The sequence below is a fragment of the Podarcis muralis genome, chromosome 4 (genome assembly GCF_964188315.1).
Source record: "Podarcis muralis chromosome 4, rPodMur119.hap1.1, whole genome shotgun sequence".
Lineage (NCBI taxonomy): Eukaryota > Metazoa > Chordata > Lepidosauria > Squamata > Lacertidae > Podarcis > Podarcis muralis.
Window position 1 is genome coordinate 71,225,768 of NC_135658.1, and position 19,809 is coordinate 71,245,576.

Consider the following 19,809-nt stretch of genomic DNA (forward strand, 5'->3'; position numbering starts at 1 on the left):
TGGGGGAAGCATGAACATCATTTAAGTACTTTTATTGATTTACTTGATGGTGGGGGCAGCTGCCCCGCCTGCCTCCCTTCGCTCCGCCCACGCACACCTCTTTGTCCAATAGCCACTGAGGTAATGAGGTCTCCCACCCTCAGACGGGGGCGGGAGGATTGCCTCGAAGACCAATCAAAGAAAATGCAACTGGCGGCGTCTAAACCTAAGGGGAAGAGAAGCGCGCGCTTCTCAGGAATTCCCACAGCTCCTCCAAAGCACTGAGAAAGGTGCACGAAAAGGGCCGGGGTGTGCGTGGGGGGGGGGGGGCAACCTCGCCCTTCAGCTTCTGACAGGATTATGTTAAAAAGGAGGGCAGGGGGAGACCGCGTCAGCAGCTGCAAGAGCCATGTGCAAAAGGCAGACAGCAGCGTTGCGGCGTGTTTTCGTTGTAAATTTCAAGCAGCAGCTCCCTCCAGCCGGTCGTTTGTTGCTCCTCCTCCTCCTCCTCCCGCTTTTCTCTCTCGCCTCGCCCGCGCGCCCCGCCCTCTCTCCGGCTCTTGCCGCAGCTGCAGGAAGCCAAGCCCCGCCCTCTCATCCCCGCGTGCGACCGACCGACCGGCTGGCTGGCGGGCGAGTGAGGCAGAGAGCGAGACTCGGGCAAGCCCCATTGTCTGCGCGGAGGCGCCGGCGGGAAGCGCGCGAGGAGCGAAGGCGCACGACCGGTCTCCAGAGAGCCAGGCGAGCGCGCGCGCACATATCACACACACACACACGCGCAACCAGGCAAGCCGAGAAGCTGCGCCCGGGCGCGATGCGGGGCGCCAGCCGCCGCTTTGCAGCTGCCGAGAGGCTCCTCCGACACCCGGGCCGGGCTCGGGGCAGCGGCAGCTGCTGAAGAGGGAAGGAGGCCGGGCCGGCGCCGGCGCCCCAAACTTCGCCCTTTTGCCTTGACAGGGCGCGCCTTTTCTTCCTCCCTCCCCTCGCCGCCCCATGGAGACGCTGAGCGCCGTGCGGGCGAAAGTAGGGGCCAGGAGCCCCGGCGGCTGCGAGGCGGGCGGCACCGGCGAGCCCCAGCCCGCGCCGTCTTCCAGTCCTGCCGGCCGAGGCTCTCCGGCGCACCCGGCGCCGGACTCGCCCGCTTATCGACTGGAGGATCTGGAGACCTTAGCCACTGTTGGTGAGTGAGGCTGGGCGCCAGCCAATGAAAAACAAAGGAAGGGGGGGATAGAACGTGCTCGTCTGCAGCCGCAGCTGCCCCCATGACCACCCACCAGGTTTAAGAGGCGTCTCTGACTGGCAAGGGACACCCCCCTCCTTTTTAGCGCCCTCGCGATACGTAACTCTGGTCACCTCTATGCTCACAATGCCATACCTCTGGGGCGCTCCCTAGACCAGGTAGTGAAATACAACCTTGCGGTGTCCCTCCTTTTGGAGATCATTCTCTGTGAGAGCCAAGGCAACCGGAAAGCTGTTGCTACTGCTTTCTTTCCCCAGGGCAGAGCCCCAGAGGATGCTGCCAGCTGCTAACACTGTGCCATCTCCACAAGCATGGATGGGCGCACCTCATGCCCAGGAAACAGTTTGTTTCTTTGGCGTCTAGGCTCACTTCTTAACATGATCTGGGCTTGGTGTCTTCCTTCCTGTTTTCGTATCCGGAAAGCTTCCCCAGTACTTTTTATCAGAGAGAAACAGAACAAGCTTTTTGCAGATGGCAGTTGAGAAGCAGGCAGGTGCCCAGCGGTGCTTGAGAACTGTCAAACCCAATGTGTTTGGTGTTTGGTCTCTGTTTATCCACTAGTAGTCTGGATTTTGCCCAAATCTGTCTGGTGGCAAAAAGCTGAACTGGTTTTGTAAACAGTGTGTGGTCCTGTTTATCCCAGAAACTACTCTGAGTTTGCAACCCACAAACCCTTTGAACAAAAATATTTGCATGTAAATTGCTCTGAGTCCTGGCGACATCATCGAGCGTTCAGCCTGTTTAACTGAATAATATGCTGTTTAAGCAGTGCATCAGTCATAACCTTGTGTTGCAAGTAACTTTGATGCTTGCTTTCACAAGTGTTGTGTGTGAAGTAATTATGTAAGTTGATGTATGTTTATAGCTCTTTATGCGTATACTGAGTATTTGCTAAATGTGTGCGCTCTTCCTACAGTTCGCTTGCAAATTCCACCCAAGCTCCTGTTAATATTAAACATGGCTTGCAACTGTGGGCTTGTTCTTCTGTTCAGCTACTCGGGTTTCATGATATCTAAAGCATTTTAGTATTGCTCACGTGATGAGCTGGAATGTGTATTCCTTTTTAAAGGCAGATAATCTGTAGAATCTTAAACAGGACCAGGACCAAGGGAGTTCTTCACTTGGACATGACTTTCTTCCCCCAATTTCCCCTCTTGAGGGATGTTTGCATCTGATCTGCGTAGATGGTTTTGTTAGCGGGCATTGGCTGCAGTGGGAGAGGAAGGAGAAGGGACACAGGGGAGGAGAGGATATGATTACAGTGCCATATGACACATTGGGAAATCTGATGTGAAATACTTCGTAAGAGAGGGCACCTGACATAAACAACCGCTGCCATTTGTTTCAACTTAAAAGGCCCTTTCATACATTACTCTGTGTATTTCATACAGTAGATCCCAACCTCTTGGTGCCTAGCACTGCTTAGGGTGACTAACAACAATTAAAACCTGCCATCAGATGAGTGCATATTTATAAAAGTACAAAGGAGGGGGAGGGGCAGAGTTCCTCCTTACATGGGTTGTATTTAGTATGGCTCTAAGGTGATTTCTTCTTGCACAACAGAACGTTCTGCTTGTCTCCTCCCCCCGCCCTTTGGAGCCCACCCCCCAACTGCTCAGGATTTCCCCCCAATCCTCTGGAGCGGATTTGGGGATGGCTCAGGGTGCATGAAGGAGGAAATGGGATCTTGTTGCATTGGCGCTAATACTTACACTAGTGCAAAAATGCTGCCCTTGGAGAAAAGTGTATGTCCATAGTGTCTTTTGATATGGTAAAATGAATTGGTGTAGGTTATGGGGCACAGCCAGCCATATTGAAGCTACCCCATCCCACATATGTGCATTTGTTTAGTGACAGAGTAACATCCGGTAGCAAGGAATTCGTACAGGTGAATGATCAGGCTGGCAGTGAAGGGGTGTATCTCTCTGCCCCTCTACAAGACTGTGGGCAGGAATATAGCTTGCTATGAAGCTAGTATCCTTTCTGTCTGCAGAGAAGGGTAAGACAGTAGTACTTCACAGCTACAATGGAAACACAGGGTACTAGGGTCTTACCCGGCTGGTAACTTCCGGGTTTATCTGCAAGATTGACCCATAATCTTCCTGCTACAGCTCTTGGGAAGCTATATTAATTTTGTGTGCCAGTGTTATTCTGATCAATTTGGGTCTCAGCTAGTGGATAAACTGTCTTGTCTTCAAATTAAGGAATTTATAGCATGGCTTGATTTGCCTGCTAGGCACATGGTTTTCATGTAAGGTGAACCTCCTAAAGAAGTTCTGGCAACTAAGAGGGAGCTGTAAACTATATATGTGTTGAATGGGTCAAGAGGCATGATCATTATTGGATACCCTGGGTCAACTAAGAGCGTCTGCAGTAAGGGAATCGCTGGGGGCCATGTGATGGGTTGCATCTTTCCCTCTGGCATTGGAGAGGGAGTTTTGATATCAAAGCCTCCTTCCCCAACTGTCCCAGCTCCTTGTCCAACTGGCATTGATTGCAGTAGAGCCAAAAGGGGTGTGTGCTAGGAAGTGGCTTGGATCTGAATGATAGAATGCCCAACATACCAACATACATACCAACAACACAAGACAAACGGGTGGAAGATTTAAACACACTTCTGAACAGGCGCTAAGTCTCTCCATGGGAAACAATGGGAGAGAAAATGAATACTATTCACATGATATGTGAATGGATATAGGAACATCCCTCCATCCTTGCTTCTGCCCTGTGGGTATAGCCAGGCAGAGCTTTGGATGGGCTGTTAAGCCATCTTTGTATTTCCTGCCACCAGTTGTTCATGTATTGTGTGTATACCTCCTACAGACAGTGCTGAAATACATAACGACAGTAGCTCACTTCAGACATACCATCAACGTGTTGTGACTTCCATGACTTTATTTTTATCTGTAAGCTAAGCTACGTTGAGTTCTGTCATGGAAAAGGTGGGGTAGCAGTGCTAGAAACTCAGATATATAAGCCAGGTGTAAATGGCTCCTTAAACTAAGGTGACAGTTGCCAAAACGAAATGCCTCATTGCCATTTTAGGTCAGACGGTTCGAAAGTAATTTTCAATACGACCTTTAGGTTCCTGAAATTCATTCTGATTGTGGAGATAAAATATAATGGATAGGATTCTACAGAATGTGTTGCTAGTGTGCGAAAACAGTCAGGATCCCCGGATCCCCAGCATGCACCTCCAGATGGTGGAGATGTCAGGTACCATCCTGGTGCCTGGGCATCTTTACTTGGTCACAAGTGGCTAATAGCCAGGTGTAAAATGTGCCTGGTGAATTTCAAATGCTGTGGGGTAGGAATAAATAAATAAAGGCTCTGCTACATGACATTCACACCTTAGAATGGGTATCTAAGCAATGGAACCCTTTGCATGCAGAGATATACACCTGTTGGTCACCTTGCTTAGATGCCCATGAGCAAACATAAAGAATGAGAACTAGAAAGCTTTATGACATTCAAGGTGGGACCAGCAGGATGACGTTTAGTGTGTGGACCCATTTCATATGTGTAATGGGTCATGTGTAATGGGTCATGAGTTAGTACGTGCCTTGTTTAGAATCCTAGGATTTTGTTTTTGCATCCAAATATTTTTTCAAGATATGGAGGACTATTTACACTTTTAAAGATGCAGTTAAACATACTCAGGTAGACACTGCACTTAACAAATGGAAACATGATAAAGGCAGAATAACACATATTTTGGTGGGGCAAAATGAGCGTTTTCCAAACCAGCTTTTGAAATGCATTTATTTATTTATTTGCTGGAAGAAAAAGATGAAATTATTATTTTATTTGCTTCTTCGTGTATTTAAAGATAACCGTGTTCACACCTATGTCTTAGGTTTTCATTTTTATTTCACCAAAGTTTTCCCTTAAAACATCAGTTTTATTATCCTGCAGAGTGTTATCTCAAATGAGTGGGATGGATATGCTGAGAAAATGTGTTGTGCTCTATCCATTTACTGAACATTTCAACTAGGAAACTGTCATCTTAAAGCATAGATTTGATCTTTAATTCTCTGAGCACTTGGGTGTCCTCCCATTGATACCAAAGGGAATTTATATAAAGTATATAGCTTTGTGCACAGCAGAGGTAATATCACTCCTACATACCTAGTCAGAAATTTGAATTCTGACATGTGCTACACTAAATGCAAGCAGAACTACATATCTGCATTCATTTTGATGCTTGGAACAAGTTCTCACATTCATTTGATAAAACAGTATTTGTGACTGCACAAGAGAATTGAGGATGGAGGAGGCATACTCTTGAGTTAATTGAACAAATACACACACACACACACACACACACACACACACACAATCTTAAGTGGCAGTGTTTCTCTGAAGTTTGGGATTTATCTCTTCAAATATTGTCATTATTTATGGTTCTTTTTAGTGGGTGTAACATCTGGACTGGATACAAATTTTGCTAGCTATGCCTCAAACACATGGCTTTTATTGGCAGTCAGAACTTGCAAAATAAGTAAGATCACTTGCTAGGGTTATTTGCATGATTCCCCTATGAAAAACATGGCACACTTATCTGGCAATAAACTCTCTTGAACAAAGTGGAACTTAACTATGAACAAACATACCCTGGATTGCACTGTAAATTTGTGACATAACCAAAAGGTGTTATGGTGTTGACTTACATTATATGTTCAGCCAATAGAAAGAAACAATGGCTACAATTCTGTAGACAAGTTGTTTAAGTCCCATGGATTTAAGTGGGATTGAACCAGCCCAATTATGTATGCTTTAATCTTCAAAAATAAAGATCCTATTGTCATTGAGGAATCCCTGTGAATAGTTAGGAAATAGAAAATTGGCTGATACAATCCTTAAACAAGGAATTATAAAAATAGTGAATTGGGTGATTGTTTCAGCTATAGAATAAAGACACAGACTTTTCATTTCCACAACATAGCATACTGCAAAAAGGTTCAGGCAAAGGCAATTAATCCTTATGTCTTGTTTTACCCATATATTTCCAACACAATCGCTTTCAAGTTGTACTGAGTTACACTAGAAACAGTCGTACCTTGGTTCTTGAACGAAAGCTATTCCGGAAGTCCATTTGATTTCTGAAACATTTGAAAACCAAGGCACGCCTTCTGATTGGCTGCAGGAGCTTCCTGCACTCAAATGGAAGCTGCGTCGGACATTCGGCTTCCGAAAAAAGTTAAAAAGCTGGAACACTTCCAGGTTTTCGACATTCGGGAGCCAAAACATATGAGTACTGAGGTGTTTGAAAACCAAGGTACAACTGTATTATTAATTACATTTCTATCCCACCCTTCCTCAATTGCGCTCAGGGCAGCATACATGGTTCTGCTTTTATCATTCTTTGCATTCACAGACCTGTGTAGTAGGTTAGGTTGAGAGACAATTACTGGTCCAATTTCACACAGTCCAAGGCTCTAAGAACTACTGTATGTTGAAGTTTAAACATGCTCTGATAGGTGGTACAACCTTGAGCAGTCTTTCTCAACTGTGGGTCCACATATGTTGGACTACAACTCCCATCATCCCTAGCTTGCAGGATAAGTTGTCAGGATGTGAGTTGTAGTCCAACAACATATGGGGACCCAAGTTTGAGTCAATATTGTGGACTACAACTCTAATGCCTAACCACTTGCTATGCTGGCTGGATCGGATGGGAGTTACAATCCAAAACACGTGGAGTCCACCCTGTTGGCTACCCTGATCTTGAAAGTGCAAATTTGGCTATAGATTGGTCCACAGATTTTGGCTACGCTATGTAGTTAGTTGTTTCTGACTTCTGCGAAGGCCCTCTTCCCAGGGGAAGAGCTCATTTATGTCTTGCCTTGCAACAGGCATTGAAGGAGGGCAAAACCAGCAAGAGGCTCACTGCTGCTTACCTTTTCCAATGCCAGGCATGTGAAGTGGAAGGAAAGATCCACATCTCCACTGATAATCCTGAACCATTTGGCAGTGAGAACCATCTAGCACTGAGCTTGCTGGCTGAAGCCACATCAGTCTCTCCTATTGCTTGTGTCTTTTTAAAGTTTAGAGCAAAGTAAACACTTGACAGAGAGAATCTTTAGAGTTGGGCAATGATGGAAAGGAAGTCTCTCCCAGTGGCCATGTTTGTGGCCCTGTATTGCTATTGTTTGTCACTATGGTATATATTTTTGAGTTTCTATTTTGTAAACTGCCCTGTGATCCTTGGATGAAGGGCAGTATAGAAATTTAATAAATAATAATAGTAATAATGTTACTGTCTACATTCATGTATTGTAATTGTAGACTTTAGCCCACTAGTTTTTATGCCAATAAGATAAGAGGTCCATTGATTCAATGGGCCTTAAGTGTTGTTGAGTCCTCTTTTCCCTCAGTGGTCCTGCAGTATCTGGTCTGCAATGCACCTTTCTCTACATGCTTCAATTTTTTTGATGTTGTGAAGTACTGCTCTGCTTTTAGTGTCTGCTGCCTGACCCTATGTTTACAAATCTCTTTGTGATATTATCCCCGAACTGTCATAGTCTTCTCATCTGCTTTTTCTTACTCTTCCCTTGTTAAAAAGGGCCTTGTATAGTTGCTCAGGGAGCAGATTGCTTAAGGGCATTGGCCAAACCTTTGATTTTCTGTTCAAAGATCCTTCATCTAAGTGAAATTGTGCTGGAGGATATTTACATTATGGACTCCTGGATTATACCTTATGGGTGCAGTGGTCACAGATTTGTAATGTTACTGCTTTTTCTTAGGACTGAGTGAAAAGCATTCCAAAATTATCCATGCTATTTGTGGGTGACAAAATTTAGAGGGGCCATTTATGCTCAATATTCTCTGGGGTGAGGAGGTTGAATTCTTCAACAGTTTGCATGGGGGGAGGGGGACCCAAAAGGCACAGAAAAGTCATCTTGCGATTTCCCCCTCTACTTTAATGTTCAGTGAAACACTGTTGTTTATATTGATAGATGAAGGACTTCGTGTTGTAAGAGGAAGACATGAAGGAGTAGCATCAAACCATAAGTGCCAGCTCCCCTCCCCATGAAGGGGCCGGGCACCCACAAATTTCAGTGCCAGGGCTATGAACATTGCATGGCACCCACGGCCCTGGGCACCCATGGTCATGGGGCCAAGCTGACACTCCTGCATTAAACCCATTGTTTTCCTTCAGCAAATATTAAACCATATTGGGCTGGATATACAGTTGTACTGAGAATTTCCCCATTCTGCATACTGGGAAATTGTACCAGCTCTGTGCATGTCCTAAATATCAAGGCAAAATGCAATGATTTCGGGGCAAATGCACATATTCCCGAGTTGGATTGTTCTATTAACATGGAATGTTGAGGTGGACCCTGGAGTCCCAAACCTTTTGAATAGTTTACCCCCAAAGTTGCAACATCCCCCCACATTTTCTGAGAAATGAAACCAAGCTGACCAGGAAAACTCCCAAAGCTTGAATGACAAGGGAGGTTGCAGATATAAGGTGAATCTTGTAGTCACTGCACACATCTACCACATACTCATGGAGAAATCAGGAGGACTATTCTGGTGGGACATCCTTTAACATATTTGGGTTTCTTTTTTGTGGGGTGTGTATGTGTTGTGTTCTCAAAAAGGATATTACGAGATAGTTCTCAGAATGTTCCTTTTCTGATATATTTATCAGAGTTCAAGCCTGGTTTTCAGCCTTTTAAAAAACTATTATGTTGCCGCATCTTTATTTTCATAAGTGAAATGTTATGCTATGTTGCAGGGCATGTTCTATTAAAAGAGAAGAGGTATCAGAAAGGACACTCGCAGCACAATCCTATACACCAGAGCTTTCCAAACTGTGTGTCGTGACACATTAGTGTGTCAGCTGCAGTGTGTACAGTAGTTGTGTCATGCAAACACACCCCAAGCTCCTCTCGTGGCTCAAAAGGGGTTAGTATAGCCTCTGGTTTGCTAGTAAAACTGAATTACTATGTCACAAAATGATGCAAAACTGAATTACTGTGTTGCGAAATGATGCATGTCCAAAAAGTGTGTCAGCAATATGAAAAGTTTGGAAAGCTCTGCTATACATGTTTATTCAGAAGTTAGTCACATTGATTTCCATGAGGGTTACCCTCAGTTAAATGGATATAGGAATGCAGCCACAGAGGGAGACTGGGCTTTTATCTGGGGTTTTTTTTTGGGGGGGGGGGTTGTGTTGCAAGTTTAAAAGGCTCAAATGCTATGGAAATGTAACTTTTCTTCAACAGGAAGGTAGCATATTTATAGCCTCATCCTCTTTTTTATGTTTGTGATACACAGTTGCATCGTTTCCTTACTCCCTTTATGTCCTGAGATCTACAGTGTAGTATTACATTTGTTTATTTTTTATCTTTCTTTGTTGTTGCTTGGCACAGATTCACTGATGCAAACTATCGTAGACTTGTGTGTTTAGTTTCAAGAAAACTCTTGTTTCCTTTTGTTGAATTGTTTTGTTTTCTTTTTTTGTCACAGTTACCTCCTAGCATTGCTTAGGTTGCCCTTTGCTTAGTCTTGAAAATGCCCTCTGAAATGGGAATTGTGAGAGCATGTGAGCTTGATCATTTTCAGAGAGGAAGAAGACTTTAAACAACACACAAACACCATCCCATTTTCAGTGGCTATAAATAATAAACGGGGCAAATAACAGTGGAATAAATAATAGTTGAATTCAATGTATTTATATAATTTATTATTAACTAGGTATTTTAATGGGACGCGGGTGGCACTGTGGGTAAAAGCCTCAGCATCTAGGGCTTGCCGATCGAAAGGTCGGCGGTTCGAATCCCCGCGGCGGGGTGCGCTCCCGTTGCTCGGTCCCAGTGCCTGCCAACCTAGCAGTTCGAAAGCACCCCCGGGTGCATGTAGATAAAGAGGGACCGCTTACTGGCGGGAAGGTAAACGGCGTTTCCGTGTGCGGCTCTGGCTCGCCAGATGCGGCTTTGTCACGCTCGCCACGTGACCCGGAAGTGTCTCCGGACAGCGCTGGCCCCCGGCCTCTTAAGTGAGATGGGCGCACAACCCCAGAGTCTGTCAAGACTGGCCCGTACGGGCAGGGGTACCTTTACCTTTACCTTTAGGTATTTTAATATCTAACCTGATCCAAAGGATTGAGCGGGGATAGAAACAACATTAATAATAGGGAGTTGCTTTCTAGAACTGCGAATAAACACAATATCATCTCTCTACTCCTCAACAGCTGTTGCAATGCTAAAATCTTAAGACTGCTTTTTGTTCTTCTTTTGTATACCGTAATTCGTCCCCCCACCACCACTCTCAGCTAAAGATCTCTCAGTAAGCTGGTCTGCACATTAAAGCCAAACCACAGAACAAGCCTTATGTTCTTCAGCTTAATAGTAATTAAGATAATAAAATTGAGATATGAAAATTCTGCTTTAAGGTTAAGAAACAAACTGAAGCAGGTGTTTCACCTTGCAGTATTGAGTTGCTCCCTTTTTATTCCAAGTCTCACATTGGTTTCTTTATGGTAACTCAATGGTTCATGTTCCAAAGTTCTACTAATGCCCTAAATAAGAATAGTGTTAGTGGATATCTGCCACAGAAAATAAAGTTGGATTGTTATGTACCATTGGTTTTCTTTGTGAGCATGGGTAATACTGGGTTCAGTTTCCCCAACCTAGAATGAACCACTCTTGCATGATATTTTTTAACCATCAAGGACCTTGTCTGTGGAGCATTCCTTGCATTTGAGGAGAGTTATTAGCTTATATGATTCTCATTAAACCTCGGGTCAACTGTAGACAAGTTGTGCGATTATCTTTTAACAGAATGGTGCTGGAATGGAACATGTTCACAATAGTTCCGTATTTTTTTCCCCTTGAGTCACTTTCAATGCAACTCAGTATCAAATATTAATGTATTCATTCTGACAAGCTATAAATAGCAGAAAGACGCAGCAAACACACAAGTGGGAAGAAGGCCTCTTCACACAGAAGTCTTTTTTTAGAAGCAAACAATTAAAATTGGGTATGTTTCTATAGCATGAAAAATACAGATGTTGTTTAAAAACACCTGCCTTTATGGACTTAACATATGTGTAAGGTAAGGGTAAGGATGATCCATCTCTAAAGGCTGTGGCACTCCAGAAGTCTTCCATCTCCCATTATCCCAGCCTGCCCTTGCAGGCTGGGGCTGAACTACAGCTTATCCACCCCTGGAATGAGGTTGAGCAATGTGTTTCTAGTAGTCAGCCAGGCACCTTTAAGAAGGTTACTGGTAGAGCAGTGGAGGTGATTGTTTCCTTCCATCCCTATGATCTGACATTCTGAGAGAAATCGCTTTTCAACATTTTTGCTGTTGCTTAATGACTGTGGCTGATTTATGTCTTGATAGACCTGCTCCACACAAATTTGCCACATCATTTTCAAAAGGCTTCTAGGGTAGCAGCTATTGCCATAGTTTGGACTAATGACTTCTCCAAGTTGGGTCTGCTTGTCCCTCAAAGTCATCCCGGAGTAGATCCTAAAATCAAAACAATTCTATAGATGTGTGAGGATTGTTCTTTAAATGTTTAAAACTAATGCCTGAGGAAGGGGTTGTGTTGACCATCCTTCCCCTGTCCTGTCAGTTAAGATTTGGTAGGCGAAAGGTCACAAAGTCTGCTTGCATTTAGAAAGGAATGGATGGGTGAATGTTTTGCCTCTTGGCTAAAGGCAAGAGAGAGAAAACAGTTTTGAAAGGAAACATGGAACTAGTTATATGTTCCTTTGTAGACCAACCTTATGCTAGGAGAAATGTGGCTCTAGAGTGGACATGGGGAACCTTTAGTGGCCATGCTTGCTAGGGCTGATGTGAACTGTAGTTCAGCAACATCTGGAGGACCAAAGTTCCCCCACTCCTGCTCTAGAGGAACAGTGAAATCTTCTGTATTTTTCTTGATTCTTGCCTTTTGCAGGGCAGGAGATAAATTCAGTACAATAAATAAAATTAAATAAGTTAGATTGTGTTGTATGCTGGTAAACTGCTGAATGTCAAATGATCTTTCTTAACTACATTTATTTTTAGTATTTCTCTTTCTGCAGTGACTTGTCAGTCTTAAGTGCCTGAATTAAATTGGAGTTTTGAGCTCTTCTGCCTACTACTCAGGTTCTCCTGCCTGTTGCTCCAAGTGAAATAGCACGTTTAATATGAGTTTGAAGTGGTATTCATTCAAATCTTCCACAGATGAAATGTTCTCTGTGATATTCATTTAAACGTTGCTTTGAATTAAGCTGCAGCCCAGCCCATAATTATGTGCAGCAACTTCATTAAAGGCAGTGGGACTTTCATTTGCTTACTTCGTGCATGGGATTGTAGCTTTGAACTCTGCTTAGTTTTGCAAACGTATTTATAATTTTAATAACCGGTGGACTTTGGATCATTTGCCATGGAATTGCATATTGCTTGTTGGCATAAGAGAGCTTGCATAGCTCTGACCTGTATTATCCCTGCTCTTCTCTTGCAATGTTTCATACTGATGGACAACTTGTGCTCAAAAGACCAGTACATATCAGATTTTTGTCTGCAAAACTACATTTTAAAAAAGTAAGTAGCTTGGCAACTTAATATCTGCATATGTGTGGTCCAATCCACTACCAAACCAGTTCAGCCGCATTTTATCTGAGTTCATGTTCCGCAAGGGACAAAGCGTGGCCAGTGTTGCATTGTGGTAATATCAATGACACAACTGCAAAGTTTATTCAAGGTTTACTGCTTAACTTCCTCCAGAGTTCTCATGCAATTTTGGGAAATACAGCCAGGTGTCTCTCTGTGTTTTCAGTTATGAGTGTGGAACTGACACTGCAAAGCATGTGCTTTCGTAGAGGAGACAATACGTATTGCCCAGTCTTGCCAGTCCATCCACAAACATTACTAGCCCCCAAATGTTTTTACTTCTTCATTTGATCACATATAACAAATGACCTCATATGTCTTTTTAGCACAGTTCTTGTTATCTGTGAGTTGCCTTGAGTCCTGTGAGGGGAAAGATGGTAAATTGCTGCTGCTACTACTACTACTACTATTACTATTATTATTATTATTATTATTATTATTATTATTATTATTATTATTTGTTGTTGTTGTTGTTGTTGTTGTTGTTGTTGTTGTTGTTGTTGTTACCACCAGTTGTCTAAAAGGTGAAACAAATGGCCCACTTTGTCTGGAGGCAATTCTTACACATGAGTAGAAGCCTGCTGTATGTCGAGACCTTGCACTAGAGCCCACACATATTTTCCTTGAGATCGGTGTGCACAGTTAAAGCTCCAGCATTCTGCTTTCAGGCACCTTCAGCCGAGGTGTGCCTCCAGAGAACACACATGTAAAATGGCATTGCCACTGTTATGAAGGCTTCCATACTGGATGCTGATGATATTAGGTACTGCTGTCTCTTCGTGAGATCCTGGTTGCATTCCCCATCCCCACCCCAGTTTGGCTATGAAGAACATTTTGTACCCTTCTTCTCCCATTAAAAAAGCAATATAAATTAGATGACATGGCTTTCAGGTATTGCTTGCTGATAAATAATAAGGCAACCAATAGCTACTAATCATTTGCTTGTGTGATACTTTCAGTATCTGAGGCAATATGCCTCTGAATAGCTGTTGGACTCATGTCCTATTTGTGTGCTTCTCATAGGCACCTGGTTGACCAATGTAAGCACAGGATGCTGAACTAGATGACCTTTGATCTGACCCTGTAGGCTTTCTCTTACGATCATGCAAAAGCACAAGAAGTTTGAAATTACAGAGATTTTTAAGCATGATATTTCTTGTCCTTATGAATTTGAATGTAATGCTTGTGGTGTCTGGGAACTGTGGTTTCCTCTCCCTTTCCCAAATCTTCCAAAGCACTTCCCAATTTGCATTTGCAGGTGTAACTTTTTATCGGTTTAGCAACAATAAAATATGATGTTTGAATTGGTCTGGTACTAAATGTATTAGGTCACAAAGGGTGTCTGTCTGGAGTATTTTGTATATGTCAATCCTGATAGGTTTCAAGTTCCCTGTGCCAAAACAACCATGAGTAAATTCTAAATCTCCTTCCTGTTTAGCTGAATGAGTTCTTATAGGCTTACAGAATTCAGCAAAGTTGAACTTGTTTGGAATGACAAACATGCTTTACTTTTGGAAGATCATAGCTTTGTTCCATATAAGAAACAGAATATCGTTGATGGAATCATGGTTCGTGGTGAGTGAATTTAAAGGAGCAGCTTTGAGTTGTTTAAGTACCTGTCACCATGTTTTTGCCTTGGCTGTTAGAAGAATCGTGTTCTGTCCCATGAGAGTAATTCACTAATTATGTCTTACTGAATTCTGTACTGTTCTCCCTGATGTGAGCCAGGAGTAGCAATTCGACAATGAATTCGAAGGTGTGTGTGTGTGTGTGTGTGTGTGTGTGTGTGTGAGAGAGAGAGAGAGAGAGAGAGAGAGAGAGATACCATTGTAATCATTTTTTGTTTTGATGCCACATTTATTTTTTATGCTACAGATGTGCGACCAAGATTACAAACAGAAAAGTAATACTCTTAATAAAGGTTTAAAGTTCTCCAGTGATGCTTCAGGGAATATGTTCGAGAGGCTCTTGACTGTACTGAAGAGAACATGATCATACGCTTCTTCCCTTGTGAATGCCTAACCAGTTACAGCGGTACCTCGGGTTAAGAACTTAATTTGTTCTGGACGTCCGTTCTTAAGCTGAAACTGTTCTTAACCTGAGGTACCACTTTAGCTAATGGGTGCCTCCTGCTGCTGCTGCACCGCTGCCACACAATTTCTGTTCTCATCCTGAAGCAAAGTTCTTAACCCGAGGTGCTATTTCTGGGTTAGCAGAGTCTGTAACCTGAAGCGTCTGTAACCCGAGGTACCACTGTATTACAGTATACTGCAAGGAATTTTAGCTTGCCTGGATACAATAGCACCACTAGTAATTTGGGATACACTTTTAAAATGTGTGGGACTCCTCTGTTTTGGAATGGGCAGAACTTGCTTTGCCACATTCAAATTAGGAAAGAAGGGTGGAGAGCAAGGCATAACTTGGAGACACTTAGCTGCATCCTCCTCCAAAGGGTGCATCAGCCTCCTTTCTTGCTGTGCACTTTAATTACTATAGCATGCACTCATTGGTAGATGGACAAGGTGTGGAATGTCTTGCTTCACATGAGACAGGCTTGAGTAGGAGGTGGGGGAGATTTGCCTTAGATGATGAAGGAGAAGGGAGGAAGATCCCCTTCTGATTCCTGCCTTAAAACTGTGCGAGTGAGGTCTGTCAGTTTCACTTCTGCTGTCAAAACTGGGAAGTGAGACTGACAGGGTTTGGCTTCCTTCATAGCGTGAAGTGGAACTTGGAAATCCCAGTCAGTGCTGTGAGCCAGTTCCCTTCCTAAATTAAGTTATGTATCCAAGCCAGAATGAAACTAAAGGTTTCCTATGTATTTGCTTTGGACTTTTAAGTAAGAAATCATTAGAAAAACAAAATGGAAAGCACAGATAATACAATCAAACATCAACAAAATGTTCACATAATGATATAAGAATGAATGGGGATATTTTTGCTCATCACAAGTGACAGAGGCCAGTCATATTTATACGAACATGTCTTCCATAGCACTCATAACTGTAGTGGACAAAAAAGAGGAGAAGAACCACATCTTCCCAGGAAAAATTAAATATCTTCTATTATTATTATTATTATTATTATTATTATTATTATTATATCCCATTTTGCCTCCAAGGAGCTCAAGGTGGTATACATAGTTCTCACCCACTCCATTTTATCATCACAAAAACCCAATGGGGTAGGTTAGGCTGAGAGACTGACTGGCCCAAGGTCACCCAGTGAGCTTTGTGGTTGAGTGGGGACTAGAATCCAGGTGTCCCAGGTCTTAGTCTAGCAACTAACCACTACACCACACTGTAGCATGAGTATGTGGGGACTGCTGCAGCTGGAGCACTGGTATGAGTTTCAGCCTTCTTGCAACTGTTCTGTATATTTTTATGCTGAAAAAAATAATTGTTTGAAAAGTCTTAAAGAGCCACCTTACACTAGTTCATGGCGTTTAATGGAATGGAATGAAATGTTTGGTGTAGTTAATCATGTAGAGGCGTTAAAATGCACTTTTTAAGTGTGAAAGTGAAAGAAAGAGGGAGGAGGATCGTAGCATAAAATGTGGCCTACGTGAATGTACACACAGTGGAATGTTGTATGTACTTGCGGGTTTCTGGCAAGATAACACCTGCAGCATTTCACTGAGATGGAATTTGTCCTAAGGTGCTTGCCAGAGTTGAACAGGTACATACACTCTTTCTAGATATGTCTACCAGATAAGAGGCATTTTAGACTACTTATTTGCTGCTGGAGCAGAACAGTAACATGGAGTCCATTATCTTGTGTTGTGGCCATTGATAATACGCCTTGTCTTCAGCTGTTCTGTGTGTAAGTCTGGAAGTGCATTTCAGATTCTCTTAACGATTTGAACTCCTGAACAGGAAGTGAAGGCAGAAAGTGATGGCTATACTGGTCTTGTAAGATCAGTGTGTTTGACATAGTGCCTACAATAATTAATGCACTTTAATGTTCCCTTCTCTACCTTTTATATCCTGCATAATGCACCAAATAGGATGAAGACTTCTAAGACAGACAAGAGAAGTGTCACTATTAGCATATGGCTAAACTTAATTCTAGAATTAGTTACTGTGTTCTTCTTTGAATTTTGAACTTTACAAACCGTGTGCAGGTAATCACTGTGCAGATAGTATCTGAAAGAATGCACAAAAAATGTTGTGTTTGTCATAATCCAATGCCATAATGAAATCCCTTGTCAAACACTAGCCAAAGCTGGGAATTGATAAAACCTGATCTCCAAGCCCACATATGTAGTAGTATTGCTAAGGAATGAACATTTAAAACAGAAAATTATTCTAAATTCTGAAGCATCCTAGAGATATTTTGAGTCATCAGGATGTCAAGCTTTTAGGAAACTGGAGATTGCCAATTCACTCACAATATGGCAAATTTAGAACTTTCCAGGTTAGAAGTCTTGAGATACAGAGACAGGAAGGTACATCAAAGATCAAAATGTGTGTGTATGCATGATGCAGGCTGGCTTAGGTTCTAATTTGAGTTTTCCTGGTAATTCAAGTTACTTATGCGATGTACAGGTTCTGTCTGTTTTGCAAACACCTATTGGATAGTGCCTTTGGCAATCAGTCATAGGAGTAGGGATCCACCCAAATGTTTTCTTCTGGTGAACACCTGCCTATTCTGAAAAAGATGAGGAGAATCTCCAATAACTCATGTTAATACCTCTCCAAGCCTTAGTGTGACAAAGAGAAACCATTTCCACAGCTTAAAGCTGGGGAGGAGGCAAGAGTTTGACCTATTATGGGGTGTAAGAGGTGTTTTGAGTGTCTTTCAAAAGTGCAGAGTGATGTCACAATCAAGAGTCTACCTTTTCCTTCTTGAAGGAGAATCATGATTTGTGGTAGCACAACTTATGGCTTGGTACCAGGCTTATCCACATTTTTTTTGGACTCCTGGGGAACAGTTACTATCTTTCTTCCTAATGCCTCTGCTTTGTTTTATTTAAACCAACACCCTAGCAGTGAACACTTCTCTACTGCAGCATATAAGCATTTACGTAAAGAGAATGAAAAGCTGCCCATGAGCACGACTGCTTTGTTCTCCCTTCCCAAGTGAATGTTTAACCTCTCTGATATTCACATCCTATTGGTTAAAAGGGGAGTGGGTGAGCATCCTTATCTCCGCAGTATGACTGTAGCTCACTTCCGTGTTACTGTGTGACTCTTCAGCTACTAGAACATAATCAAGGTTGCAACATAACCTTCAAAGTCCCTGACAGAAGTTGTAGCATTCGATCAATCTGTTCAGTTTCATGATCTCATCAGTCAGAATGTGTGTGAAACTGCTATGGCATCACGTCAATTTGACCAATAACTGAAGAGCTTTCACTGCCACTACGTGGGAATTTGCAGTATAGTTTGAGATGCTTGAGGAGAAAAGAAATAGGACTTTTATATTACTATTGGGGGGGGGGTGTTATTGTTTTTGGTGTGTTTATATATTACTATCCAAGCAGATTGCTAAGAGTTTGATTAGCTTGCTTCTTTTCAAAAAACATTTGCAAATTATTTTGTAACCTTTTCTAATGTAAAGAAAAGGAAGATGACTCATTGAGACTGGAGGAATTCATTTGCTATAGTGACAAAAGGGCACGCAATTAACACTTCTTTTTTACTGCAATACATGCTTTGCAAATAATTACTTCTCGAATACAGCAAATTTGGCTAAATTTAAGTGGCTAAATATATCACCTTCAAAAGAGTGCGAAAATGCCTTCATCTTTACTTAAGAAGTAAAGGTCTTTTATCAGTTGAACGCTTGCTTCAGGGAAGTGTTTTTTTAAAATATTTATATTTTATTAAGGTGGTTTCAGTTAAAAGAAATAAAGTGATACAGAAAAAGAAGGAAAAGTGAGATGGAGAAAAACAACAACAAAGATACATATAAAAGAGAAAATATGCAAAAAAAGAGAGCAATATACGATATTCCCGTAGATTCTTGTATAAATTGGGATAGTGTTATTGTCCTAGTGCTTATGTAAATGTTAATAGCGTACTACATTTTGTATAAATTAATTCCAAATTTTATATTTATCCATACAGACTACACCTATAAGCAGTCCATTCATAAACTGCGAGTGATCTCATATTGTCAGTTCATTGATTGGAGGGTACCATATCTTTATTTTTCCAATTCCTCAGTATCAGTCTATTGCCACCATTGGGGCACAGAAAATCCATTTGCATTGTCCCATTGATAGTTTTCATACTACAGGTATATAGTTCAATAAAATATTCTCTGCTGAAAAAATTAACTTTTTCTGCAGTCATAGTTACACGGCCCATCACTTTCTCCTAAAGCTTGCTATGTAAAGAAAATTGTCTAAACATGTTTCAGAGAGGCATTGTCCTTGCCACATCTCCAACACTGAGCTGTCTTAGCTAACCCTTTTTTATACAACCGTAAAGGAGTCCAATAAACTCTAAATATTATTTTCTGTTGTATTAGTCTTAATTTTAAATCTAATGACACCTTAGGTATTGAAGTTAATACATGTCTGGGAAGTTGATAGTCCCAATTCTTTATTCCAATTATCTCTTACAGTCTGCATAATGAACTTGTGTATTGTTAATAGATATCTATAAACAGTAATTGTTGGCTTTTTATTTTTGAATGAGTGGTCCAGTTGCTCCAATATCTCTGGTATCTTGGAAGCTGAAAGGGCTGATGGCCCAAACACACTTGTTAAGAGATGTTGTAATTGAAGATAATGCCATTGGGCTGTATCTGATGATATTTTTGTCTTAAAACAGCAAAAATATAAAATTCATCTTCTCCATCTATCAGTTGGTCCAATGTCAATACACCTGTTTCCATCTAATTTTTCCATATCAGCATCTTTAGGGAAGTGTTGGTAGCACTTAATTTGCCCCTTTTACGGGGATTCAGGGTATATATTTGTCATCTATTCCTATTTGGCAAATTACCCCTTTTGTATCAGTGGA

At 42.1% G+C, this 19,809-nt stretch overlaps 1 protein-coding gene across 1 annotated transcript in view; it reads left to right on the forward strand.

Annotated features, from left to right (window-relative positions):
• The first annotated feature begins 385 nt into the window (after positions 1-385).
• The window catches only part of PRKX (protein kinase cAMP-dependent X-linked catalytic subunit), a 58,612-nt gene continuing 39,188 nt past the window's right edge, over positions 386-19,809 (forward strand). Inside the window, exon 1 of the mRNA XM_028727744.2 lies at positions 386-1,159. Coding sequence (XP_028583577.2) covers positions 973-1,159 — 187 coding nt within the window. The 5' untranslated portion in view covers positions 386-972. The remainder of the gene's footprint in view (positions 1,160-19,809) is intronic.